Source organism: Fundulus heteroclitus, unplaced genomic scaffold, assembly GCF_011125445.2.
Source record: "Fundulus heteroclitus isolate FHET01 unplaced genomic scaffold, MU-UCD_Fhet_4.1 scaffold_53, whole genome shotgun sequence".
In the NCBI taxonomy this organism is placed as follows: Eukaryota; Metazoa; Chordata; class Actinopteri; order Cyprinodontiformes; family Fundulidae; genus Fundulus; species Fundulus heteroclitus.
In genome coordinates, this window is record NW_023396956.1 from 1,609,774 (window position 1) to 1,632,899 (window position 23,126).

General features: G+C 42.5%; 1 protein-coding gene across 3 annotated transcripts in view; it reads left to right on the forward strand.

The window, feature by feature from the left end:
* The window catches only part of LOC105921769 (myosin light chain kinase, smooth muscle), a 70,813-nt gene that overhangs the window by 2,951 nt on the left and 44,736 nt on the right, over window positions 1-23,126 (forward strand). The window contains exons 2-12 of one of the 3 annotated variants that reach the window (XM_036132611.1): window positions 4,126-4,288; window positions 7,573-7,780; window positions 9,941-9,986; window positions 10,250-10,415; window positions 12,713-12,878; window positions 14,629-14,650; window positions 14,989-15,157; window positions 16,243-16,316; window positions 16,513-16,613; window positions 17,706-17,915; window positions 17,995-18,120. In XM_036132611.1, coding sequence (XP_035988504.1) covers window positions 4,127-4,288; window positions 7,573-7,780; window positions 9,941-9,986; window positions 10,250-10,415; window positions 12,713-12,878; window positions 14,629-14,650; window positions 14,989-15,157; window positions 16,243-16,316; window positions 16,513-16,613; window positions 17,706-17,915; window positions 17,995-18,120 — 1,450 coding nt within the window. In that variant the 5' untranslated portion in view covers window position 4,126. Of the gene's footprint in view, window positions 1-4,006; window positions 4,289-7,572; window positions 7,781-9,940; window positions 9,987-10,249; window positions 10,416-12,712; window positions 12,879-14,628; window positions 14,651-14,988; window positions 15,158-16,242; window positions 16,317-16,512; window positions 16,614-17,705; window positions 17,916-17,994; window positions 18,121-23,126 lie in introns of those variants that run through there. The other 2 variants (XM_036132613.1, XM_036132612.1) reach the window with 2 other exon arrangements.

The following is a 23,126-nucleotide window of genomic DNA, read 5'->3' on the forward strand; positions in this document are numbered from 1 at the left end:
TGAGTTTCCTACGTTATTAAAAAGCTGTCGTTGGTATATAAAAAAAAAGGAGTAGCACAAAGAAATTGTTCATAACCGAGAGCGTTCCCTCATTGTGATAGAAAAGCGATGTGTGGCTAAGAATATTGAAATAAATCATCTGAGGACCCCAAAGTGCTTTACATTGGTCAATCATTCACCCATTCACACCCTGACGGTGGTGAGCTGTGTTAGGAGCCACAGCTGCCCTGGAGCAGACTGACAGAAGGGAGGCTGAACAGTATCACATGCTTGAGCTAAATCTCACTGCAGAAAATGTAAATAATTTAATGGAAATAAGAGTGGAACTCTGAAAGATGTACACATCTCTCAGTTCTTCCTTAGTAGGACCCCTACTCTGAAATAAAAATAAGCTATACAGCTCTACAGATCTTTAAAAAAAAATCCAAGAATTTTGTCTTTTTCATGTAATCGGGCTAAATCAGTTTTATCTAAACTAAATAACCTAAAAGAAATTATTGCTGTAACTTGATTCTTTTATTAAACCATGTAGCTTGATATAACCTCAGGTTTTGGACAGGTGTAATGTACCCTCAGTGTGTGATGTTGCTCACAGAGGTCAAGTGAACGCTCAGGGACTTTGTGTGTTTGCTCAGACTCATGAAAAATTAGGGGGAACATTGGACCAAAAAATAAACTTCTTAATCAATCACTTAATCTGGATGGCATTAAACTGGTACTAAAGTAAAAACTTAATTTAAATCCCATATTAAACAGGCCTCAGGCCGCCTTGACACCAAATTCAGACTGCGGTACGATTTTATAGTTTTCCAATCCATTTTTCCCAGGGTTTTTTCAGGGTGTTAATAATAATTAATAATAATTGAACTTTATTTATCTCACAATGGAAAAATTCACTTCTGCATCTTAACCCATCATCCTTGGGGAGCAGTGGGCTGCCACTGTGCAGCACCTCAGGAGCAATCAGGGGTTAAGGGTCTTGCTCAGGGACCCAGAGTGCAGGCGCTGGGGATCGAACCGGGTACTTTCATTCTTCTCAGAGCGCAAGCGCACTGCTCTAACCACTAAGCCACAACCTCCCTACAGAGATGTAGCTGCAGGAAGTCAATATTGAAGCTGTGAATGTGTCAGAACGTGTGTCCAAAACCTGGCAGCTACAGTATTTACTAATGAGGAGGAGGAAGCCTGAGCAGCAGCTCATGGTCTCTGTGACTGGTAGAATAAACTCCAGGCATCCTGGGCTCGATGCGGAAACTCGTAGTGATGCGTTGTCACAGATATTAGATTTTTATGTGCGTGATTCCCTCTGACTGCACCCCTCACAGACTGCTGGCCAGGGTTAAAGGAATAAAAGACCATCACTGGCATCCTCTCATTCTGCTGAGAAGATGATGAAACTCTTACAATCTTACAAATGCTCTTATAGGTCAGTACGGCTGTACGTCCACATTACACATTTTATGCATATCAAAATAAGCGTTTTCCCACGTCTACGACAAAGTAGTAGTTTTTTAACGTTTTCCTGTTTCCTGGACTGATCAGCTGGTAAACTGTGTCCCACCACAGCCTGCAGCAGACTGAGGAATGCTGTCGTTCATTCTGAAGCGTCCAGCATGGTTACTGGGAGACCGTGGCTCTTAACTTCAGTTCTGTTGGGATGTTTTGAACCCAAGATGGCGGAATATAAATAATCCTGCTTTAACGATGTTAAAGGCAAGGCAAATTTATTCATATAGCACAATTCAGTACAGAGACAATGCAAAGTGCTTTACATGACAAAGCTTCTTAGCCGAGGTGTAAAACTCAATGACCTAATGTGCCACAAAGCAGGAGGAAAATCAGTCTGTCTGGAAATAAAGCACAACGTCCCTCTACTGGACCATGAAAGCTGGTTTTGGACCCGGTTCTAAATGGGTTCTGTAACGACTACATCTGTGGCAACTTTTTGCGTCTTATTGGCTTTACTTTATAAAAATCTGAGCAGTTTTAGCAGTAAAAGTTGATGTCAGGCTCCTTGTCAACCAGCTGCTGTGTGCTTGTGGTCCAGTGTGAGAATCAGCAGCCGACTGTTTCCTGATAATGAACTCTGTTAATGACAAACACAGACGGCCGAGAGTCGCCTGACCTCAGCCTCTCTCTCTCTGGTTCCTGGTTCTGTTGGTTCTGACAGAATCAACAGTGAACTCGCTGATAACGAGCGTTCCCATCGCCGTGGCTCACAGGGCTGTGTTTTATCTGCGCCTGAAACTGTTATGCATCTCCTATCAGCTGTTTGTTCACAGGTCACATGACCGTGCTCCTGGTTCTGATCCGTGACTTCATCTGGAGCGTTACTGACACATCAGACGAGCTCAGAGTTTGTGGAACCTTCAGCTGTTCTGCAGGTTCTCCTCCCTGCTGTTCTCCTCAGCATGTCTGCAGCAGGTTTCTGGAGGTCTCCATGATGTCTCCGTCTGTAACTCGTCTCTGATCCTCCACCTGAGCTCTAAATATGTCCACACAGGAAATCACCTTCCCCGCCTGCAGCAGCACTTTACTCTGTCATTAGATCTCAGCAGGAACGCTGTGGAACATCAAGGTTTGGCTCTGGACGTCTGAACCGTGTCTGAAACAACAGAAACATGCAAACTTCAGGGCAACAAAAGCTTTCTGTGGCTTTAAAAGGGAACAAAGGTCCGTTTTCAGAGAAAAAGCTGTAATTCTGAGCAGGCTGACTGTTTTTAGACAATATTGGAGGCTTGAGATCTTCTGGCAGCAGAGAGTCTGAGCAGGAAAACGACCAGAAGCTGCAGCAGCTGCTGCTGGTCCAGAAAATAGAGATAAAACAGAAGCAGCAGCCAAACTCCACCTGACCTTCAGCAAAGATCTACGGCGTCCAGCAGACGTCAGGAGATCCTTCAGATGACCCCAAATAACAGCAAACAGCCACAACTCATCCATCCATCCATCTGTTCATCCATCCATCCATCCATCCATGTGTTCATCTGTTCATCCATCCATTATCCATCCATCTATCTGTTCATCCATCCATTATCCATCCATCCATCCATTATTCATCCATCCATCCATCCATCCAGCCATCCATGTGTTCATCTGTTCATCCATCCATTATCCATCCATCCATCCATCCAGCTATCCATCCATCTATCTGTTCATCCATCCATCCATACATTCATCCGTTCATCCATCCATTCATCCGTTCATCCATCCATCCATCCATCCATCTGTTTATCTGTTCATCCATCCATCCACTCATCCATCCATCAATCTGTTCATCCATCCATCCATCTGTTCATTTGTCCATCAATCATCCATCCATCTGTTCATCCATCCATCTGTTCATCCATCTGTTCATCCATCCATCCATCATCCATCCATCCATTATCCATCCATGTGTTCATCCATCTATCCATCCATTCATCTGTTCATCCATCCATCCATTCATGTGTTCATCCATCCATCCATTCATGTGTTCATCCATCCATCCATCCATCCATCCATTCATCTGTTCATCCATTCATCTGTTCGTCCATCCATCCAATCATCTGTTCATCCATCCATCCATCCATCTGTTCATCCATCCATCCATCTGTTCATCCATCCATCCATTCATCTGTTCATCCATCCATCCATCCATCCATCCACTCATCCATCCATCAATCTGTTCATCTGTCCATCCATCTGTTCATCCATCCATCCATCATCCATCCATCATCCATCCATCCATCATCCATCCATGTGTTCATCCATCCATCCATCCATTATCCATCCATGTGTTCATCCATCCATCCATCCATTCATCTGTTCATCCATCCATCCATCCATCCATCCATCCATCCATCCATCCATCCATCCATCCATCCATCCATCCATCCATCCATTCATCTGTTCATCCATCCATCCATCCATCCATCCATCCATCCATCCATCCATCCATCAGTTGGTCTCTAGTCTCGTCTTTAAGCCCCAAAAAGCAAAAAAAACTTTTAATTTATTTTTTCTCTACAAACTTCCAGCAGATCCTGATAAATGTTAAACGGTTAACTGGAGCAGACGTCTGGCTTTAAGTCACTGATGCTGGAAGACTTCCTGAATGCTTCGCTGATTTCTGCCTCTTTCTGGCAGCATGATGAGTGACGGCCGACTGTCTGCAGCCGCTCCCTCCGTCTGTGAGGTAACAGCGCCACCATCAGGACGCGTTTTCCTCAGCAGCGAACCTCCAGCCTTCGTCCTGCCTCCTCTCAACGTCAGGGTCAGCCTGGGGGGAGACGCCCGCCTGGAGGGCAAGGTGAGAGTAATCTGTTAAAGTTTATTATTCACAATGAGCGGATAAAATGTTTTAAAAGCTGTGCTTCTCAAGCTAACGTTGGTCTCTTTAGGCTTTAATCCCAACTGAAACATGTCAGCGTCACATATAAATAACTGTCTGCTTCACTGAAGCTGAGCCAGAATCTCAGATCTGCAGCAGTTGCATTAAGAGAGCAACGCTGTGGGCGTAGGCCTCAGTCAGGAAGCTGATCGATAAACATTTCTGCTTAATTCCTCCTCATTTGTGGTTTCCTTGATGTTTGGTATCTCTAAATGAGTTTAACTCAAAGCCTCTGAGCTGAATGAGGAAAGAAACTTTGCTGGATGCCCACAGGAGACGTTTATAGCTGCTGTGCTCATTAACATGACAGATGATCCAGTGAGTGATTGAGACAAAGCTGCTCAAGGTTTTATTTTATTTAATCTAAAAAATATGTCCTTTCTTTAATAACAAGATCAATTCAATAAAACCTTGTATGGAAGAATTTAGTCATCAGAAACATGTTGAAAAACATATTAATATTCAGGGATTATGTGTTTATAGAAACATTAAGTTATTGCATTATCATACACTGTAAAAAAAATGTAAATATAGTATAAGGCGTTAAAAAAAGAAATTAAAAACACAACAAATCCATCCATCGTTCTCTGTTTATCGGAGAGAACAGGTCCAGAAGGGAAACCCAGAAATCCCTCTCTCTATCGACATGATCCCAATAACAAAGGGATGCAGTCCCTCCAGCAGATTCAGGATCTGCCACAGAATCTCCCCTGATTGTCACACTTTTAGGAACCTCTAAGGTACGGGCGTCTAACTCCAACCCTTTTAGGTATTTCTCTGTGTTAACACACCTGAATCCATTAATTAGGTCGTTAGCAGGACTCTAAAGATCTTGGCTGCACGTTGAGGACCCAAGTTAACCGTTTGATTCAGGTGTGTTGGACCAGGGACACATCTAAAGGTTGGCTGGCGTTTAGCACGCCTGCTCTAAGGAAGACGTCCAGGATCAGATCGCCAACCGCCTGAACTTACCTCTTTCAATGAGGAGCAGCAGCAGCTCTGCTTTTATTGCTAAAGAAACAAAGATGTTGGATCAGACAGTGAGAAGCATCTTTCCTGAGGTGATTCCAGAGCCTCCTGCCTCTAAACGTCTTGTGTTTTTGTGGATGTAAAGTCAGCTGAGGGGAAAAGTCTCAGAGCTGCAGACGTCAGGTCTGATCCAGACTGACTGACTGTCTGGATTCAAAATTTTTCATTGCAGCGTCTGAATGGAAAATGCTTCTTATTTGGTTTGAGGATTGCAGTTTTAATAACACCGTCAATAAAATAATTCAAGTAGATTTCAGTTTGCTGTCTATTTCTTTACTGTTGGGGACACATAACGATACCAAACCTCTGGTAAGTTGAAGGCGAGTAAAAGTTTGAATTTGCAGAATTTATGTCTTACTCCATTAGTAAAAGTAAAGAGTTTTTATAATCATTTATTATGAGATGACCTTTAGTTTTGGATATTCACGTCATATCTTGGTTTTTCTACAACTTCATAATCATAAATTATGAGTAATAGATAAAACACTCATTCTACCTAGAAAAGGGGCATTTTGAATCCTGTTAGGTCACAAAAATCCTGTATTATTCTGTTTAAAATCAGACTGAAGGTTCTTAAACTTGGAATTCGATGTCCTATTTGTTAGAGTTTTGGGAAATTAACATATTACTGATCACAAGCTGTAATGTTAAGGCTTTGTATTCAATCTATTATAACACAAGTCTAAAGTCATGTTTGAAATTCCCTTTATCACAATGTCAAATGTATGAAAAATTAACCTGGAAACATATAATTTTGAGATAGAAAAATCTTAGGAACCCTTCTGGCAGAGAATCTGCTTGATTTAAAAACATTTTAAACAGTTTTAAACTCTCACACCGCTGGTTGCCTCTCATGAATCGGTCAGCTGATTTAGTTTAACCTCCATCAAAGTTTCCTGCTCTGCTCTGTTTTTACTGCTGCTTACATAAAGTCCTAATATTCTGAGAGACAGCATTTCCGCCCCAGCGCCTCAGATTTATCAGCAAGAAGAATGCAGAGAATGACTAATCCTGCAGCGCCTGAACGCACCGTCAGTCCATAAACACGCTGGACAGACCTGCAAGTCCTCATGGGCTTCAAGCTGCAAGTCATCAAACAGTCTCCACATCTGGAAACCACATGCTGCACTTAGAAGTCACGCTTCAGACTAATTTGATTTCAGGTTCTGGAGTCTCATTTATAAAACGTTTGCGAGATGGTTGCATCGCCTAAAAGCCAATAATGGTGCATAACAAATAAAAGACCCTGATTTATAAAACCATGGGGTAGGATTAGCACAGATTTCCTTCATAGATCACAGCTGCAGCTGTATGGAGCTAAAACAGTGACTGCTTGCAGCGACATTGAGATTAAACAATGTAAAACCAAACATTGAAAAGTCAAAAATTGTTAGAAAGTAAAAACTTATGATGATATTCTCATTTTATGCTGCAGCTTTTTTTCAATGAGAGATGCTTTCAGTGTCACTGTAGAGTTGCCGTCGGGGGGCGGGGCTTAATTGAAGGCCCCTTCATGGGCGCTCCGTTTTTCCCCGTACTCCTATACTATAGTTTATATAAACTGATTTCAGTGAGCAGTTGGAAACTGAGTTATCAAACCAATCTGAATTATTTCCTAGTTTCATGTTCTGGCCTGTCTTATTTTACCTCAACTCCCTGTAATCAGGATTATCAGCTGCACCTGAAGCACAGTCAGTATCATCCCGTTCAGCTGTTCTCCAGCCATTTATATGGGGGATTCCCTACCAGCCAGTGTCAGATTATTGAAAGCCTCAACGTGAATAGCTGTTTGGCATTCTTTGTCTGCCTTCCTCTTCATGATCAAGTCCTCATCTCTGGATTTTCTTGTCTCGCCTCTTCCCTGTTCAGACACCTCATTGGGTCTGTTTTCTGGACGCTGCCTGGACTGCGTCAACCATGAACCTTGCCTTCTCCTACCAGATTTGTCTGCACAGAGACAGACCTGTCTTTAAACTGTATTTTTATTTGTAAACCATTAAAGTGCATAAATTCAGCTACATTTCTCTGACACTGAACTTTTCTTCATGCTAAGTGTGAACCTTCACAACTCCACCTACAGTTCAGCTCAACCTGAACAAACCGGACCTGCAGGAACAGAAACAACCTGTTCAGAAAGACGTTGGTGACATTTAGCTTTGTTCGTCGTGTCCCAGGTGCAAGGTCATCCTGAGCCACAGGTCACATGGTACAGAGACGGAGAGGCGGTGATTGGCGGAGAGCGCTACACGGTGGAGCGAGGTGGGCGTGGCACCTTCAGTCTGTTGGTGGGCGGAGTCACAGAGGAGGACCTGGGCTGCTACACCTGTCAGGCCACCAATCAGGCGGGGAGCCGGCAGGCTACCGTGGAGATCCTCCTGGAAGGTACCGGTCCCTGCAGCACACACCCCGCCCTCCCCACCCTCCGACTAACCCCCCATCTCTGAGGCTGAAACTATGGTCAGACGTCTGTAATGTTACTGCAGAGCTTTACTGCTTTACATTAGTTCATATTTCTGAGTCCTGCAGGGAGAGGACAAAATGTTTGCATGACTGCTGTCAGTGACGTCCACATCAACTCAGTTTGATTGGACAGAGTTGTAATATCAGAGTTCTTGTCCAAAAATTTGCATCCAGAGGTGTCGCCGTTTGTTGAAACGTTCCACAATCATAAAGTTTGGGTTCTAAGTTAATAAAGAACAGCAACAGAAACGCTCTGTCCCGTCCATCATTTCTAAAACTACCAGGCAAACCTCACCTTAAGAGAGGATGAAATAATGCGGTCACCTCCTTCCTCTATTTTATTCCCACCGGCTTGAATAGAATGTAGATATTTCTTGTAATCTGTCTCAAACGACGCTGGTGTTGGAGAATTAACTCGTAACTTGCATAGGTGGGATCTGTGTAATAGGTTTGTGACGTTGAATCAAACAGATGATTAGACTCTTCAAAAACCTTTTATTACTAAATTATCAGTCCTGCTGGACCTTTCTGTGCTTTTCCACATCTTTATGCACACATACTCTGTCCACAGAAACCTCCTGAAGGTTTACTGTTGATCTGACAGCCGCTGGATTCTTCCTAAGGCAATGTGTGCACAACATTTTTTGCTTAAAATGGAAGAGATTTGTTCTGCTTCTTCTGTTTTCCACCTCAATGGAGCCCGTTTTCTCTGACAAGACTTAGAAGCTGATTCCTGAGTGGAAGGATTCAGAAACATCTCGGCCTCCGTTGTCGTGTAGACAGGGAAAAATGAATCTGATTGTAGTCTTACTGCACATGTGCAGTTTGACTGCAATCAGTAAATATTAAAAAGCACACACAGCGTAGCGGATGCCGACTGGTTTGCAAACCGCAGCTGCAAAGTGTGTAGTTAAAGCGTTATCATGTAGTTTTGTTAACAGCAACTGGGAAAACAATCCCTTGGATCCTTGTGTGAAGCAGTGCAATCGCTGCCATTTGTTGCAACCATGTTGGTGCTTGTCTTTGTTTTGCTTCTGTTTTTGATTCACAGAGAAGACTGAAATAAATACACACAGGAGTAAACATCAAGTTGAGTAGACGATTAGCTCTTTTTCCACCATGTAACAGCTGACCTCACAAACACAACAGAGTGAAGTAAACAGTATAGAAAGTTTTCCTTTTAGTGCAGTTTTTCTCTTTCTTCTGCGTCTTTGATTGTAACACTCACCAGGCCCTCATCGAGTGAGACAAATTATCCTAAATGTACCTTAGATCCACAATAAGATCTTCTTCACAGAGTTTATTTAATTCAAATCTTGTTATTAACTACTGCATGTAAATCATCTGGTGGAACAGTTCAAAATCATAATGTTTGAGGCCTGGATATGTCTTAGCAGCAATAATATATTAACAGTTTACTCGGTTTAACTGAGAAATTGTGTGCCAGAATATCAGGTAGACTTCAGCGCATGAATTCCTGCTTCATTAACATCTCTGAGCCGTTCTTTAAAGGCGTGACATGTCAAGAAATTTGCTCTGGCTGTAATTTACATGCAGTAAAGGGTGGCAGGCTGTCCTCTAAATGCATAGCTCATTTAAGAACCAGAGGGACGTTATTTGCTACATTCAGCATACTGAAATACCTGAAATAGCTCTGTGAATGTGACCCATAGAGAGCTAAGTGAGCAGTTTACTGCACCGCTGGGCTGCAGAGCATAACTGCAGTCAGTGAAAGTTAAACCAGATCATCATCCAGCTGAGAAAACAGTGTTCAGCAGCCAGAACACACAGGACCAATGTTTTCATTATTATGCACCATAACAGTATTATTATTATTATGCTAGTTTATCTATAAGGTTGCAGCAGGTGGTTTGTTTCTGCTCGTTTTCTGTAATCAGAAGAAAATGTCTACCTCTGTGCCAGAACAGACAAACCCGTTGCAGCTGAATAGGAGGTAAAAAAGTCCTGTGTTTATGTGATATTCCTGTTTGATCTGTTAATGTGTTCAGTATATATAAAGTTTCCGCAGCTCAGTCAGAAAACAAATTATTCTCTGATGTCCAAATGTTTTCCTGCCTGCAGAAAACTATGGGAATAAATACATCCTGCCGTCCTGGAAGAGATCCGGGTGAGCTGCTGCAGACTCTACCTCGTCCTGCTGCTTTAAATCACTGCTGAGGCCCCATAAATGTGTCAGAAAGGCTCTTCTGGAGGCTTCAGGCTCCAAACCTGCAGCTGCATGAGGTCACATCAGCAGATTTACTGTAGAAGCTCCCTCTTACTCCAGCTGCTTCCTGCAAGACCTCAGCAGTTATAAAACCGCTCCAGTACTGATAGACTCACATTGAACAGGATGCTGCGGAGAGGTAACTCCATCTCCCATGATTCCAGGTGCCGCTCCTCCATCCCAGCACCGGAGAACCCGACCAGCATCTGGAGCGAGAGTCCACCAAAGTTCATCTCCAAGCCCAGCCGAGTGTTGGTCAGGCTGGGACAGAGCGGGAAGTTCTCCACCAAAGCCACAGGACGGCCACGGCCGCAGGTCACATGGTACAAGGTGGGCGGGGCCTAACTGAGACTTTAGTTTTCACTTCCTGGGCAATTTATCTGAAATCAAGTCTAGAAATCTGAGCAGAAATAAAATTATTAAGCTTTTTTGAAATGTCAACGATCAATTACTGTTTCCAAAATCGTATTTCACAGCTGGGAACCATTGTGTAAAGAAGTAACTAATTATGTAGTATTACTATTATTATTAATATTATTATTATTCGATTTTATAAATATCTAAATTAGCAACATTGATTATTAAAGCTGTTGAGATCATATTTAGGAGGTTCTGGAATACTGTTTGGCAAATATCCAGTTATTCTGGCCGGACCATAAACTAGTAATAAGCCAAATTTCATTATTTTTAGATAAAAAGAACCAAAAGTAGTTTTGTGAAAAACTAAAGGTATATTTTTAGAAGGACTTGTGTTTAATGTCACACACTATCTCTCTGTGTTGTTCTCCAATCTCTTGCCGGGCCGGCTGTGCGTACGCGTACGTGAACAGCTGCTCCCTCCTGCCCACAAAATGCCGCCGCCAGGCACAAAATGGCGGAGAGCACGCCCATCAGATTAAAACATTCTCTCACTAACAGCATTATAAAGTTATGAGTTACTTACTTCTCCACTAAAAGTGTTCCTCTGACAGGTGAGGCTGTTTTGCTGCGTTTTTATCCTTTGCGAATAGACTTAAACGAGCCGATGGGCGAGAAGGAGAGATGGGTGCTGAGTGCTGGAGATGGAGAGAGACGTGGCTTGATACTCGTCTTGTTTTGGTCTACAGGCAGTGCTTTAGCGCCACCTAGTCGTGAAAAATCACTTTCTTCTCCTTTAAAGTGCAACAAGTACATTTTTAAGTTAACTTCAAGTGGTTTAACAGGTAAAAGGAGCAACACTGTGTTGTTGGTGAGCAATGAACTTAAATAGAACCAGGCTACTCATAAAGAAGTGTCCTTTCTAAATGTCTTAGTAGATCCCAGATTAAGTTCAAGTTTGTTCACTGTTGGAAAACAGAGATATGGTGCATTATGATGAGCACCGGAATCTGAAAAGTAAAGTTGAGGTATCACCTGATGGTACTTTGATCTGTCCCTTGTTTTTTTCAGGGTCCAGCTGGAGACTTTTACAATTAATTGTAGGATTCTTCTCATCAATCATTTCTGAGATGATGAATATGAATTTATTTTTACTTCAACTTCAAGTCAGTCAGAGTTCCTATGAAGGGAAAATACAAACAAAGAAACTCAATTATTCTAACATTTACTTCGGCATGCAAACTGCATGAAGCCAAAAAAAACAAAAAACATTTAAAACATTTCCAGATAGAAATAATTTAAGAATACTAATGATGCAATAGCAATAATATTATTTCATATTTATTGTGTCTACAAGTGATTATAATCATAATTTGATATAAAATGCTGTAATAGAGTTTGAATAAAGCATGCTTTAAAAGCTGGGAGTGGTGTTGCACTGAGGATTTACCAAGAAAACAAAAAGTTTTTTTTTTAGATATGTAAGCAAAGCTTTTGATTCACCAGCTGCAGGCTGGAGGAAACAAAAAAGAAAGGAAACCCAATGTTACATCAGGAAACAGGAGGCAGGTTAATCTGCATTTCTCACTTTAAGGGGGCTTAAAGTTAAAAAACCTTTACTAAAACTATAGCATTTAATCAGGTACCACCAGTAATTTAGTTAATATTAAAAACTGTAGTATTATTGAAGACCTCAAAGAGGGAAACTGGAGATAGGAGGTCTGGTTTCGGCACCTTGGGTCTAGTCAGGACCGACTAAAGACGGATCCGGATGTCGCAGTTTAACTCCAAGTCTCTCTGTGAACTCTGGATTGGATTATTCTGAGCAGGGAAACTATCAGTTTTAATTTCCAGAACGCCTGATATCAATAACTCTGAGTATGTTAACCCTGAGTTCAGCTTGCTTACAGGTGCTGTGAACAGGCATCATCAACAGAGCTCAGATACACTGATTCACAATGATGCACTGATCTGTATGGATGGGTCTTGTTCTCCTACAGTAGAAAATCAAAGAGAACAATTCATCACAGTAAAGCCACATAACCTCTCTGTGGCGACCATAAGCTTACACAGGGACTGGAACCAGGTTCTGAGATTGTTCCTCTGAAGAACATCAGCGTTGAACAGTTTAAACTCGGGCTGCAGGCTGACGACTGTGGCATCCTGATTCCTGTGGTTACAGCCTAACTCTGGTCACCGTTCCTGATCAGCTGCTTTACGATTAATAATTTACACTGTTTACATTGTTACATGATTGCTTATTTTTCCAGGGGAAGATGGAGATTCATCCCTGCGGTCGGATCAGCGCGTACGAGCTGTCTGGCCGCCACTTCCTGGAGATAAAGGAAGTCCAGGTGGAGGATGCAGGAAGTTACACGTGTTCAGTCACCAACAGCGCCGGAACGGCCACCGCCAGCGCTGAGCTGATAGTTCAGGGTGAGGCGACCGGTTCATGATGGTTTACTGTTCAAGGCATCTTCACACCTGCAGCTCTACGTTTCCAGTCTGCAAGGGTCAAAAGATGCAGGAAACAGCAGGGAACCAGAGGTCAGGATCATGTAAAGCCTGTAAAGTTCTGATCTAGTGAAAGGGCAGCTGCTGCTAATTCTGGTTCCTATAGAAAGGAGAACCGACCTCATAGGGTAACCTTACCTGTAAGCTGAATTCTCACGGTTTTTGTGCGTTCACACACAAATCCACCTTGTTCAGTTAACAAGATCGAACCAAAACGGGTCGGCCAATCATGTTGCAGTATTATGGTTTAAGGCGGGACATCCAGCTGTGACGACAGCAATAACTGATGAGTCCACAGCTGAACCAACATAAACGTGGGAGTGCAGGAGGACGCACGTGTAGCTGCTGCTATCTGTTTGGTCAGAATCCACAGGTGTCACTATCCAATTTTCAATTCAATTTTATTTATATAGCGCCAAATCATGAAACATGTCATCTCAAGGCACTTTACAAAATCAAGTTCAATCATATTATACAGATTGGGTCAGATTATACAGATTGGTCAAAAATGTCCTATATAAGGAAACCAGTTGATTGCATCAAAGTCCCGACAAGCAGCATTCACTCCTGGGGAACCGTAGAGCCACAGGAAGAGTCATCTGCATTGTACATGGCTTTGCTGCAATCCCTCATACTGAGCAAGCATGAAGCGACAGTGGGAAGAAAAACTCCCCATTAACGGGAAGGAAAACCTCCGGCAGAACCGGGCTCAGTATGAACGGTCATCTGCCTCGACCGACTGGGGTTACAGAAGACAGAGCAGAGACACAACAAGATCCAAAGAAGCCTGCCTTGACCAGGGTAGCTTGTTGTGGTTTCTCATGGCACCTGCTGCTTACATTTTTTATTTTATTTTTTTTAGGTTTTTACGGCACTAGTGGCTCATTTTTCATATAGTGGGCTAACAGGAAAGGAGGAGAGACATGCGGCAAAGGAGTCAGAGTCGAACCTGGGTCAGCCGCATTGAGGACTAAGGCGTCCGTACATGGGTTGTGCGCGCTAACCACTGCGCCACCGAAGCATGCCTAGCTTATGATGTTTTAAAACTAAAACCAACCTTTAGGAGGCGAGCACTAGGCGTTGCTTTGCCCAGTCAGCTCGGAAAGTTCTGCTGAATGTTCCTCCTTTCCCAGAAGGCAAAGTGCTGCACATTATTAATCTGGTTTGCCAGGTTACCTGCAGAGGGTTCATGCTGACAGTTTTAAGAAATGCTTTAAGAATTTAACTCTTTAGATGTTGGGGTTGGTGCAAAAGGGTCTGAAAGCTCCTTCGTGCAGTTCCATTCAATTCAATTCAATTTTATTTATATTGCACCAATTCATGAAACGTCATCTCATGGCGCTTCTACAAAGTCAAATTCAATCAGATTATACAGATTGGTCAACACTTTCCTATATAGGGGAACCAGTTAATTGCATCAAAGTCTCTCCAAGCAGCATTCACTCCTGGAGAAGCGTAGAGCCACAGGGAGAGTCGTCTGCATTGTCCATGGCTTTGCAGCAATCCCTCATACTGAGCAAGCAGTTTCCTCTGAAACCATAAAAACTGTGTTTAGACTGCTTTTGTTGAGGATTTCTAAGATTGCTCCACCAGAATATCAGTGTTTAAAATAAAAATAAAATCAGGCAATTTGAAAAGTATGAGTCAATTTCTCCGTTTCTGTCTCTTTCAGGTGTTCCTGAAGCCTCGTCCAGGTGAGATGTTTCTGTCTCTAACGGGTCTTACTTCCAGCTCAGATCCAGATGTGTTTGCTTATTGAAGCAAACACATCTGGACAGTAATCACTCATCAGTGCAGCATAAGTCAATGTGGTTACAGGGATGTTAGTGAGACCTTCTGGCTTGACCTATATTGTCCTAAAAACAATTTTAGTTTGTTTTTTGATGAGACTGAGGCACAACCTGACCACCAAGTCGCAGCTTCACTTACTTTTAAACCTGCGTCAGAAACAGCTGCACATGATCACAGATCTAACACGATCCTGCTATCACCACACCCTAAAACAAAACATTCTCTCTGTTGAATCCTGCAGCCTTCATCCACCTGAGGAACCACCAGCCGGGAACCTGACGGAGGCCAGCGTTGCTCACAGGCCCAGCAGGTCTTCTGCAGAGCAGCAGCAGCAGGATGGACAAACCGGGAGGAGAAAACCTCCTGCAGAGCGCCCTCGTGTGGCTGGAAGGAGTACTGCTGCTTCTCAGGTGATCATAACCAACATAAAGTGTTTTCTCATTTCCGTTTAGAACCGGTTTGTTTACCTAAAGTCAAATTACTTAAACAGGTTTCAAAGCTATTAAGTAGTAAGAATTTAATACATAAAGGACAGCCTGAGACCGGATATAACAAGTGAGGCTCCAGTACAGGGGCCAGTACTAAAGACGTGATATTAAATGAAATAACTGCAAAAAAACACAAAAACAATTTCTCATTTTGTGACACCACCTTTAAACACTCGTTCTTACTTTACACAAGTAATCACACAAAATGTAAAAATAAAAATATTATTACAGAGACCTTATAAAAATTAAACAATGCAACATATGTAAAAATAATAGTTAATACATTAAATATCTGATATATACCTCAGAGTGATTTAAGAATCTATTCTGCCTGAAATTAAATAAATAAATTTATTTTTTTATTTATTATACCTAACACGATTATTCCACAATACAATTAAATGCACCATTTCATACCATATTTTGTAGGCTACTGTAATGGCCTTTAACTAAGCTGTGAATTCTTGTCATCTGCTTTAAAAATCAGATTGTTGTCTGAATTAAGGATATTTAAAATGTTTCATTATCTAGAACGTTTTCTCTGTCAGTGCTTCAGATGAGACAGCATGATTTTATTTATGTGACTGAAACAGAACCTTGCATTTATTAATAATGGGTGAAAAAAGCTCCACAAATGACAATTTTTTTGTAAATTAATTAGATTCACTTAGCTGTGAGGTCATGAGGTTTTATAAATTTACATGTTACAACTACTTTTATTTTTCACTCTCTTCCTTTAGTATTTATTGATAGAGAGCAGAATAAAAGAAGATAAAATATTAGGGCATTTTGCCAGTTTAGTTTTTAACCAAACTGAACTCAGCTAGCACATTCTGTTTCTGTTAGGATTTCTGAGATAATTTAGAAACGTAAACAAAACCTGAATTTAAATCTTTTGCTGGCGACTTGGCTTGTGATGATTTACATTAAGAATGTCAAAAAATACGCTATTAGAGCATAATGAGTGGGTGGACATTTGTAATTTATTGTTTAAATTCTTTCTTTGGGTGCAGTCCGTCAGAGCTGATCCAGTTCAGACCGGTTTAATCCAGCTGCCGCCAGCTTCATCAGGCTGCAACAGGTTAGAGCCCCTTTAAACAAGATACAGTTAGCGATCGGCCATACAGTTTGAATTAACTCTCATTATGTTCATTTTATTGAGTTAAATAGGTTGTAGTTGCAAAACTAAGTGTGTTCTCATTAATTTAATGTATTTTTTAAATTTATTTTCTATATTTTCTTGTTTGCTATCAAACCGACCTGATGGCTCGTTTTAGAGCTTTGAGGAGATCCACCTCAGGTTCTGGGTTGCGGTTTGAAGCGGTTCCTTTGGACCAGGAGGCCACAGAGGGATCACAGGTCTCATTCACCTGCCAAGGTAAATCTGTCCACTGGTAGAATGGAAGTTGCAGCGTACAAACCGGTGAAAGAAACACATTTTCTGTCCAGACAATGGAGAATTACAGCAGTTATTTAATTGTGGAGCACCTTAAAAAGAACTGAAGCTGATCAGAGCGCTGAACAGGGCAATAAAAGCTGCTCAGCAACAATTAGAATCAGAACAGTGACATTGAGAGGGGCTGCAAAGTGTCTGGCCCAGATGGGCTGATAAAGATAATAATAACAGAATAACCACCTATAAAGGTATAGTCAACTCAATCCTGACCCATTCCTCTTGTCAACACATCTTACTGCCGTCCTTTTGTTGGTTTGTAAATCCCAAACTTTCCCTTTTGGGACTGTAAGCAGATGTGGCCAGTGGCTGTACTGTCCTTTTCATCACCCCTCCACCTCCAGAAACTCAATTCAATTACATATTATTTATATAGCTCCAACATCACATCATCTCAAGTCTCTTTCCAAAGTCAGACTCTATCAGATCCTCCAGGTTGGTGAGAAAGTTTCCTCTCTAAGGAAACCCAGCAGGTTGCATCAAGTCTCTCCAAGCAGCATTCACTCCTCCTGAAAGAGCGTAGAGCCACAGTGGACAGTCGTCTGCATTGTTGATGGCTTTGCAGCAATCCCTCACACTGAGCATGCATGAAGCGACAGTGGAGAGGAAAACTCCCCTTTAACAGGGAGGAGAACCTCCAGCAGAACCAGAACCAGGCTCAGTGTGAACGCTCATCTGCCTCCACCCACTGGGGCTTAGAGAAGACAGAGCAGAGACACAGAAAGCTCAGAAGCTCACATTGACCCAGGAGTACTTTCTATGTCAGATGGTAATAGAGGATGATCTGCCTCCCCTGATGATGTCACAGCTAACAGAACGCCAGACCAGGTGTACCTTCTATGCGAGAGACACAGAAAGCACAGAAGCTCACATTGTTCCAGGACAACAAACGACAACAAAAAGGAAATAAACGTCGGTTTTTAACGTCTTCCCGTTTAATTACAAGACCAACACAGTACAATGTGACTAACATGCCAACACTCACTATTAGAAACCACTGCCTTCCTCTGCTCTCAGTCTCCTCTGATGCTGACGCCATGGTGACCTGGCTCAGAGACGGGAAGCCCTTGAAGACAGGACCGGGACTTCAGCAGAGACGGGACGGGACTCGTCTGATTCTCACCATGGACAGGGTGACGCAGGCGGACGACGGGACGTTCGGCTGTCAGCTGATCACTCCAGAGGGACTCACGGTGGCCTCAGCAACATGGATGCTGCGCGTCAGCCGTAAGGCCGCTACGCCGGACTCTGCTCGTCCCTCTGTCTGTCCGTCCACATAACCACGTGTCTCACTGTCCCCCCTCAGGTGCGCCCAGGTCTCCAGTGTTCCTCCGCCTGCTGCAGGACTGCAGCGTATCGGAGGGTCAGCCCATCAGCCTGCAGGCCTGTGTGGAGGGGAAACCGGCCCCGAGCGTCAGCTGGCAGGTCAATGGTCAGTGTTCCAGAGAAACCCTCTGCTGGGGTCTTTGTTTTCACTCTAAGCTCAGGTGATGCTCCTTCACTTTCTGCAATATGTTGGTGAAGATCAGTCATCAGGTCATGATCAATCCAAAAAAGGTTAAAAAATAAAACAACAGGACTTCTGTTCTGAAGCTGAAGACGTTTCTCTTCCCATCCAGGAAGCTTTCTCAGTTCAAAATGTCTGGAGTAGTGAGAAGTTCCAACTTTATAGACCTGCAGGCCTCGTTAAAACTGAGATTCACCTGGAACTCATCGCCCCTCACATGGAGAGTCGTTAGGCTCCTCATTAGCCTGGCTCCCAGGAGGAATGTTCTGGAAAAAGGGAATTAAAAATAGTGAAATTTTCTTGAAATGAGTGTAATTGTTCTTGATTTGAGCAGGTAAATAAGATGATCTGCCAATGGCATAAGTATTTTGACCCCTAAAATAAGATAATTAGATATCCTGCACTTGAAATAAGATGATGGAGATAAGTTGTTCCTGTTTTAAGTGCAAATATCTTATTCCATTGGCATATTATCTCATTTCCCTCCTGAAATTAAGGACAAATGCAGTAATTTTAAGAAAATCATGCTTATTTTTAGTTTAATTTTTGCAGCACATGTGTGGAGGTGTGAACTGGGGGGAAACTTGTCAGGCTTCCTTTTCCATTTTGGACAGAGAAGACAGATGGTTTGAGAGAGGGGTGAAGTAGGACATTTACTCAAAGCGAGAAAAATCAACTTTAACCAGAGGAGGAGGACTCAGGTTTCCACTTTCAGAAACTTACAACACAGCCATAGGTTTGATTCCTGCCCAGTTTCATCCCAGTTCACACCTCCGCACATGTGAGCACAACATTCCTCCTGGGAGCCAGCCTAACGAGGAGCCTAACGAAGAGCCTAACGACTCTCCACACTGCAAAACGGATCTAAAAATAAGTAAAATGTTCTTAAAGTTAGTGTATTTGTCCTTGATTTGAGCAGGTAAATAAGATTATTTGCCAATGGAATGAGTATTTTGACCCCTAAAATAAGAAAATTAGACATCCTGCACTTGAAACAAGATGATGGAGATGAGTTGTTCCTATTTTAAGTTCAAAAATCTTATTCCATCGGCAAAACATCTTATTTACCTGCTCAAATCAAGGACAAATACACTCATTTTAAGAACATTTTACTTCTTTCAAGTTCCGTTTTTGCAGTGCATTGTTGGGAAGACCAGCTCCAGGTGAATCTACAGGTGAATCTAAGCTCTAACGAGGCCATCAGGTCTATAAACCTGGGAACTTCTCACTACTGCAGACCATTTTGAACAGAGAAAGCTTCCTGAATGGGAAGAGAAACATCTTCACCTTCAGAACAGAAGTTCAGGTGATATATTATTTTTAACCGTTTTTTTGGATTGTTTCAGCAATCCAAAAAAAGCTCATTTTGACATTAATCCCCATAATTATCTGTGTTACTCCACCACCTCAGTAAACTCAGCTGAGGTTGTGTTTCTTATTCGTCACCACGTTAAACACGGTAATGTTTCTACGGAGGATTCAGAAAGGACCTTGTGAGTTTCATTCATTTGACCGATGGCTTCCATTAGATCACATTGCTTCACATTCAGCTGCTGTTTGTCTGAGGTGGCTGGGGTTGTAAATGGATTGAGTTTCTGAACATAACAAATACCTTTTGAGCAGGACTGTGGAGAAAGCTGAGAATGTGTATCTGCTCCCAGATTGGCCTTTAATCGTGGGTTGTTTTTTTCCTCTTTAATGCGTTATCAGAAATGGACACAACCTCTCAGGTGGAAAATAATCTGCAGTTCAGTTTTAGCATCTTTCTGCAATAACATCTGATTGAGTTTGCATCCCATCGCTGATGAGATAAACCTAAATAAGTCCAGCATAGTGCTGAGAAGCAAGCGTCAGTCTGTTTGGGTTGATGCTGCTGTCATCAGCTGTCAGATTGTTTTGCTCAGCTGTATTTTACTGATCTCACTCAGCAGCAATAGAAACTTGCAGTAGCACCAAATGCCTGAGGCTGAAGTGTCCAGCAGATGGCAGACCACATGCACAAACACAACAGACGATGAAAATGAGCAGAGAAAGAACTATTTATGTTGTATTTTAACGGATGATCTGCCTGCAATTGATTTATTTCTGTATGGGGATAGATTGTGCTGTTGTGTTTTGTCTCCTGGCAGCTTTTGTTGCTTTATTAAACAGAGTTAGTGTTGGGTAACAGGACTGAGCACAGAAAGGAAAACATTAATCCAGATAAGATATGGAGCAGAGTGGAAACCTGCTGAGAAAAACTGTTGAAAGTTAGGGAGGGATTCTGTGTTCAGGTTTTTATTTTTAGAGAACTAATAAAAAAAAAAACGAATGAATGGAAACATCAGAGACGATGAGACAGATCCAATCGGTACTGTAAAACATCACAAATGAGTTCAGTAGAGTCAGCGGTTCAAATTCACTAAAACGTGTGATTTTCTCTCCGTGTGAATCCTAAACTTTGCATGTCTGATGTTTAGAACATCTCTAACCTGCAAAGGAATGAAGATTAACACAAAGATTAAAGAGAGAGTTTTAATAAAACTCCAGAGGGTTGCTTTAATAAAAGGACGATAAAGAATAAGAGGCCACTGATGTCTGAAAACCGTCTGGAAGAGTTCACTATAAATATTTAAAAGGAAACAATGAAATCTGAGAATAAAGTAGCTTTTTCTAACTTTAAGTGCCTTTATGTGTGAGCTTTAAAAAGCCTGTGACCCAAACACAGTTAAGTTATAAAAACAAGCAGGGAAATGTCGGAGGAAAGATTAAACAGTTGATCTAAAATGTTAATGCGGTATTTTCCTAAAGTGGATAAATGAAAGAGTTAAACCAGAGAGAATCCCATGGAGGCGCTGGAAACAACCAGCCGTGTTTTACAGAGAGCTCGGACGGTTGAACAGCTTCAGGACGAGAGCTGGAAACCATATAAAGACAAAACTCGCTGCTGCACAGAGCGCACACACAGGAACACACTGGGAGCGTTTGGCCGACCCAACAAGGGCATGCACAGCGAGTTCGCCGTGTTTCAGAGCTGCTCTCCATCATGCTGCGGGACTCCTGCTGCATCCAGTCACTCCTCCACCTCATCTCAGACCCTCCAGTCCACAGATTTACTCCACTCACTGCTTCGAGTGCTTTAAATAAATCTGCACATGCAGCAGCTGCTTTAAATGTCTAATGTAAAGGTTAAACCCTCCTGCTTTTTATACATATTCCGTTAACAGCATTAAAACATGGTGACTTTCTTCACTCTAAAATGTAGGGACCACGTCTTGGTTCAGGTCCAGATGTTGTTTCTGCAGTGATCAGAGCTCAATATGAACCATCACCAGTCAAACTCACTCCACCACAGAACAACAGCGCCGTATAAATGTAGTTTGATCTTTCTGTGGAGACTGAAGTCTCAAACTTCTGTTTCATCATCTTGATGATCAGGGCTGCACAATTTAAGCAAGTTTTTAACAGAGCACTTTCCTAGAGTCTCTAAAAGTAGAATGGGAGGCAGATCCTTTAGCTATCAGGCTCCTCTCCTGTGGAACCAACTCCCAGTTTTGGTCCGTGAGGCAGACACCCCGTCTACTTTTAAGACTAATCTTAAAACTTTCCTTTGTGACAAAGCTTCTAGTCAGAGTGGCTCATGTTACCCTGAGCTACCTCTATAGTTATGCTGCTATAGGCTTAGGCTGCTGGAGGACATCAGGGTCTATTTCTCTCACTCTGCTGAGTTCTCCTACTGTTCTCCAATCTGCATTGTTTGTTGTCATTTCAGCTTTTAACTTTGTGTTCTCTGTTATTTTTCTCTTCATAGAAGGTACACCTGGTCTGGCGTTCTGTTAGCTGTGACATCATCAGGGGAGGCAGATCATCCTCTATTACCATCTAACATAGAAAGTACTCCTGGGTCAATGTGAGCTTCTGTGCTTTCTGTGTCTCTGCTCTGTCTTCTCTAACATAGAAAGTACTCCTGGATCAATGTGAGCTTCTGTGCTTTCTGTGTCTTTGCTCTGTCTTCTCTAACATAGAAAGTACTCCTGGATCAATGTGAGCTTCTGTGCTTTCTGTGTCTCGGCTCTGTCTTCTCAAACATAGAAAGTACTCCTGCGTCAATGTGAGCTTCTGAGCTTTCTGTGTCTCGGCTCTGTCTTCTCTAACATAGAAAGTACTCCTGGGTCAATGTGAGCTTCTGTGCTTTCTGTGTCTCTGCTCTGTCTTCTCTAACATAGAAAGTACTCCTGGGTCAATGTGAGCTTCTGTGCTTTCTGTGTCTCTGCTCTGTCTTCTCTAACATAGAAAGTACTCCTGGGTCAATGTGAGCTTCTGAGCTTTCTGTGTCTCTGCTCTGTCTTCTCTAACATAGAAAGTACTCCTGGGTCAATGTGAGCTTCTGTGCTTTCTGTGTCTCTGCTCTGTCTTCTCTAACATAGAAAGTACTCCTGGGTCAATGTGAGCTTCTGAGCTTTCTGTGTCTCTGCTCTGTCTTGTCTAAGCCCCAGTGGGTGGAGGCAGATGAGCGTTCACACTGAGCCTGGTTCTGGTTCTGCTGGAGGTTCTCCTCCCTGTTAAAGGGGAGTTTTCCTCTCCACTGTCGCTTCATGCATGCTCAGTATGAGGGATTGCTGCAAAGCCATCAACAATGCAGACGACTGTCCACTGTGGCTCTACGCTCTTTCAGGAGGAGTGAATGCTGCTTGGAGAGACTTGATGCAACCTGCTGGGTTTCCTTAGAGAGGAAACTTTCTCACCAACCTGGAGGATCTGATGGAGTCTGACTTTAGAAAGAGCCTTGAGATGATGTGATGTGGATTGGAGCTATATAGATAAAATTCAATTGATTTGAACATCCGGTCCAATTAACTTGCTTATTCCTCGAACAATAAAACCCCCTACATGGACTCTCCCAGGAAATCACTGTATAGTGATGATGATTCACTGCTGCTGGTTTCTGTTAG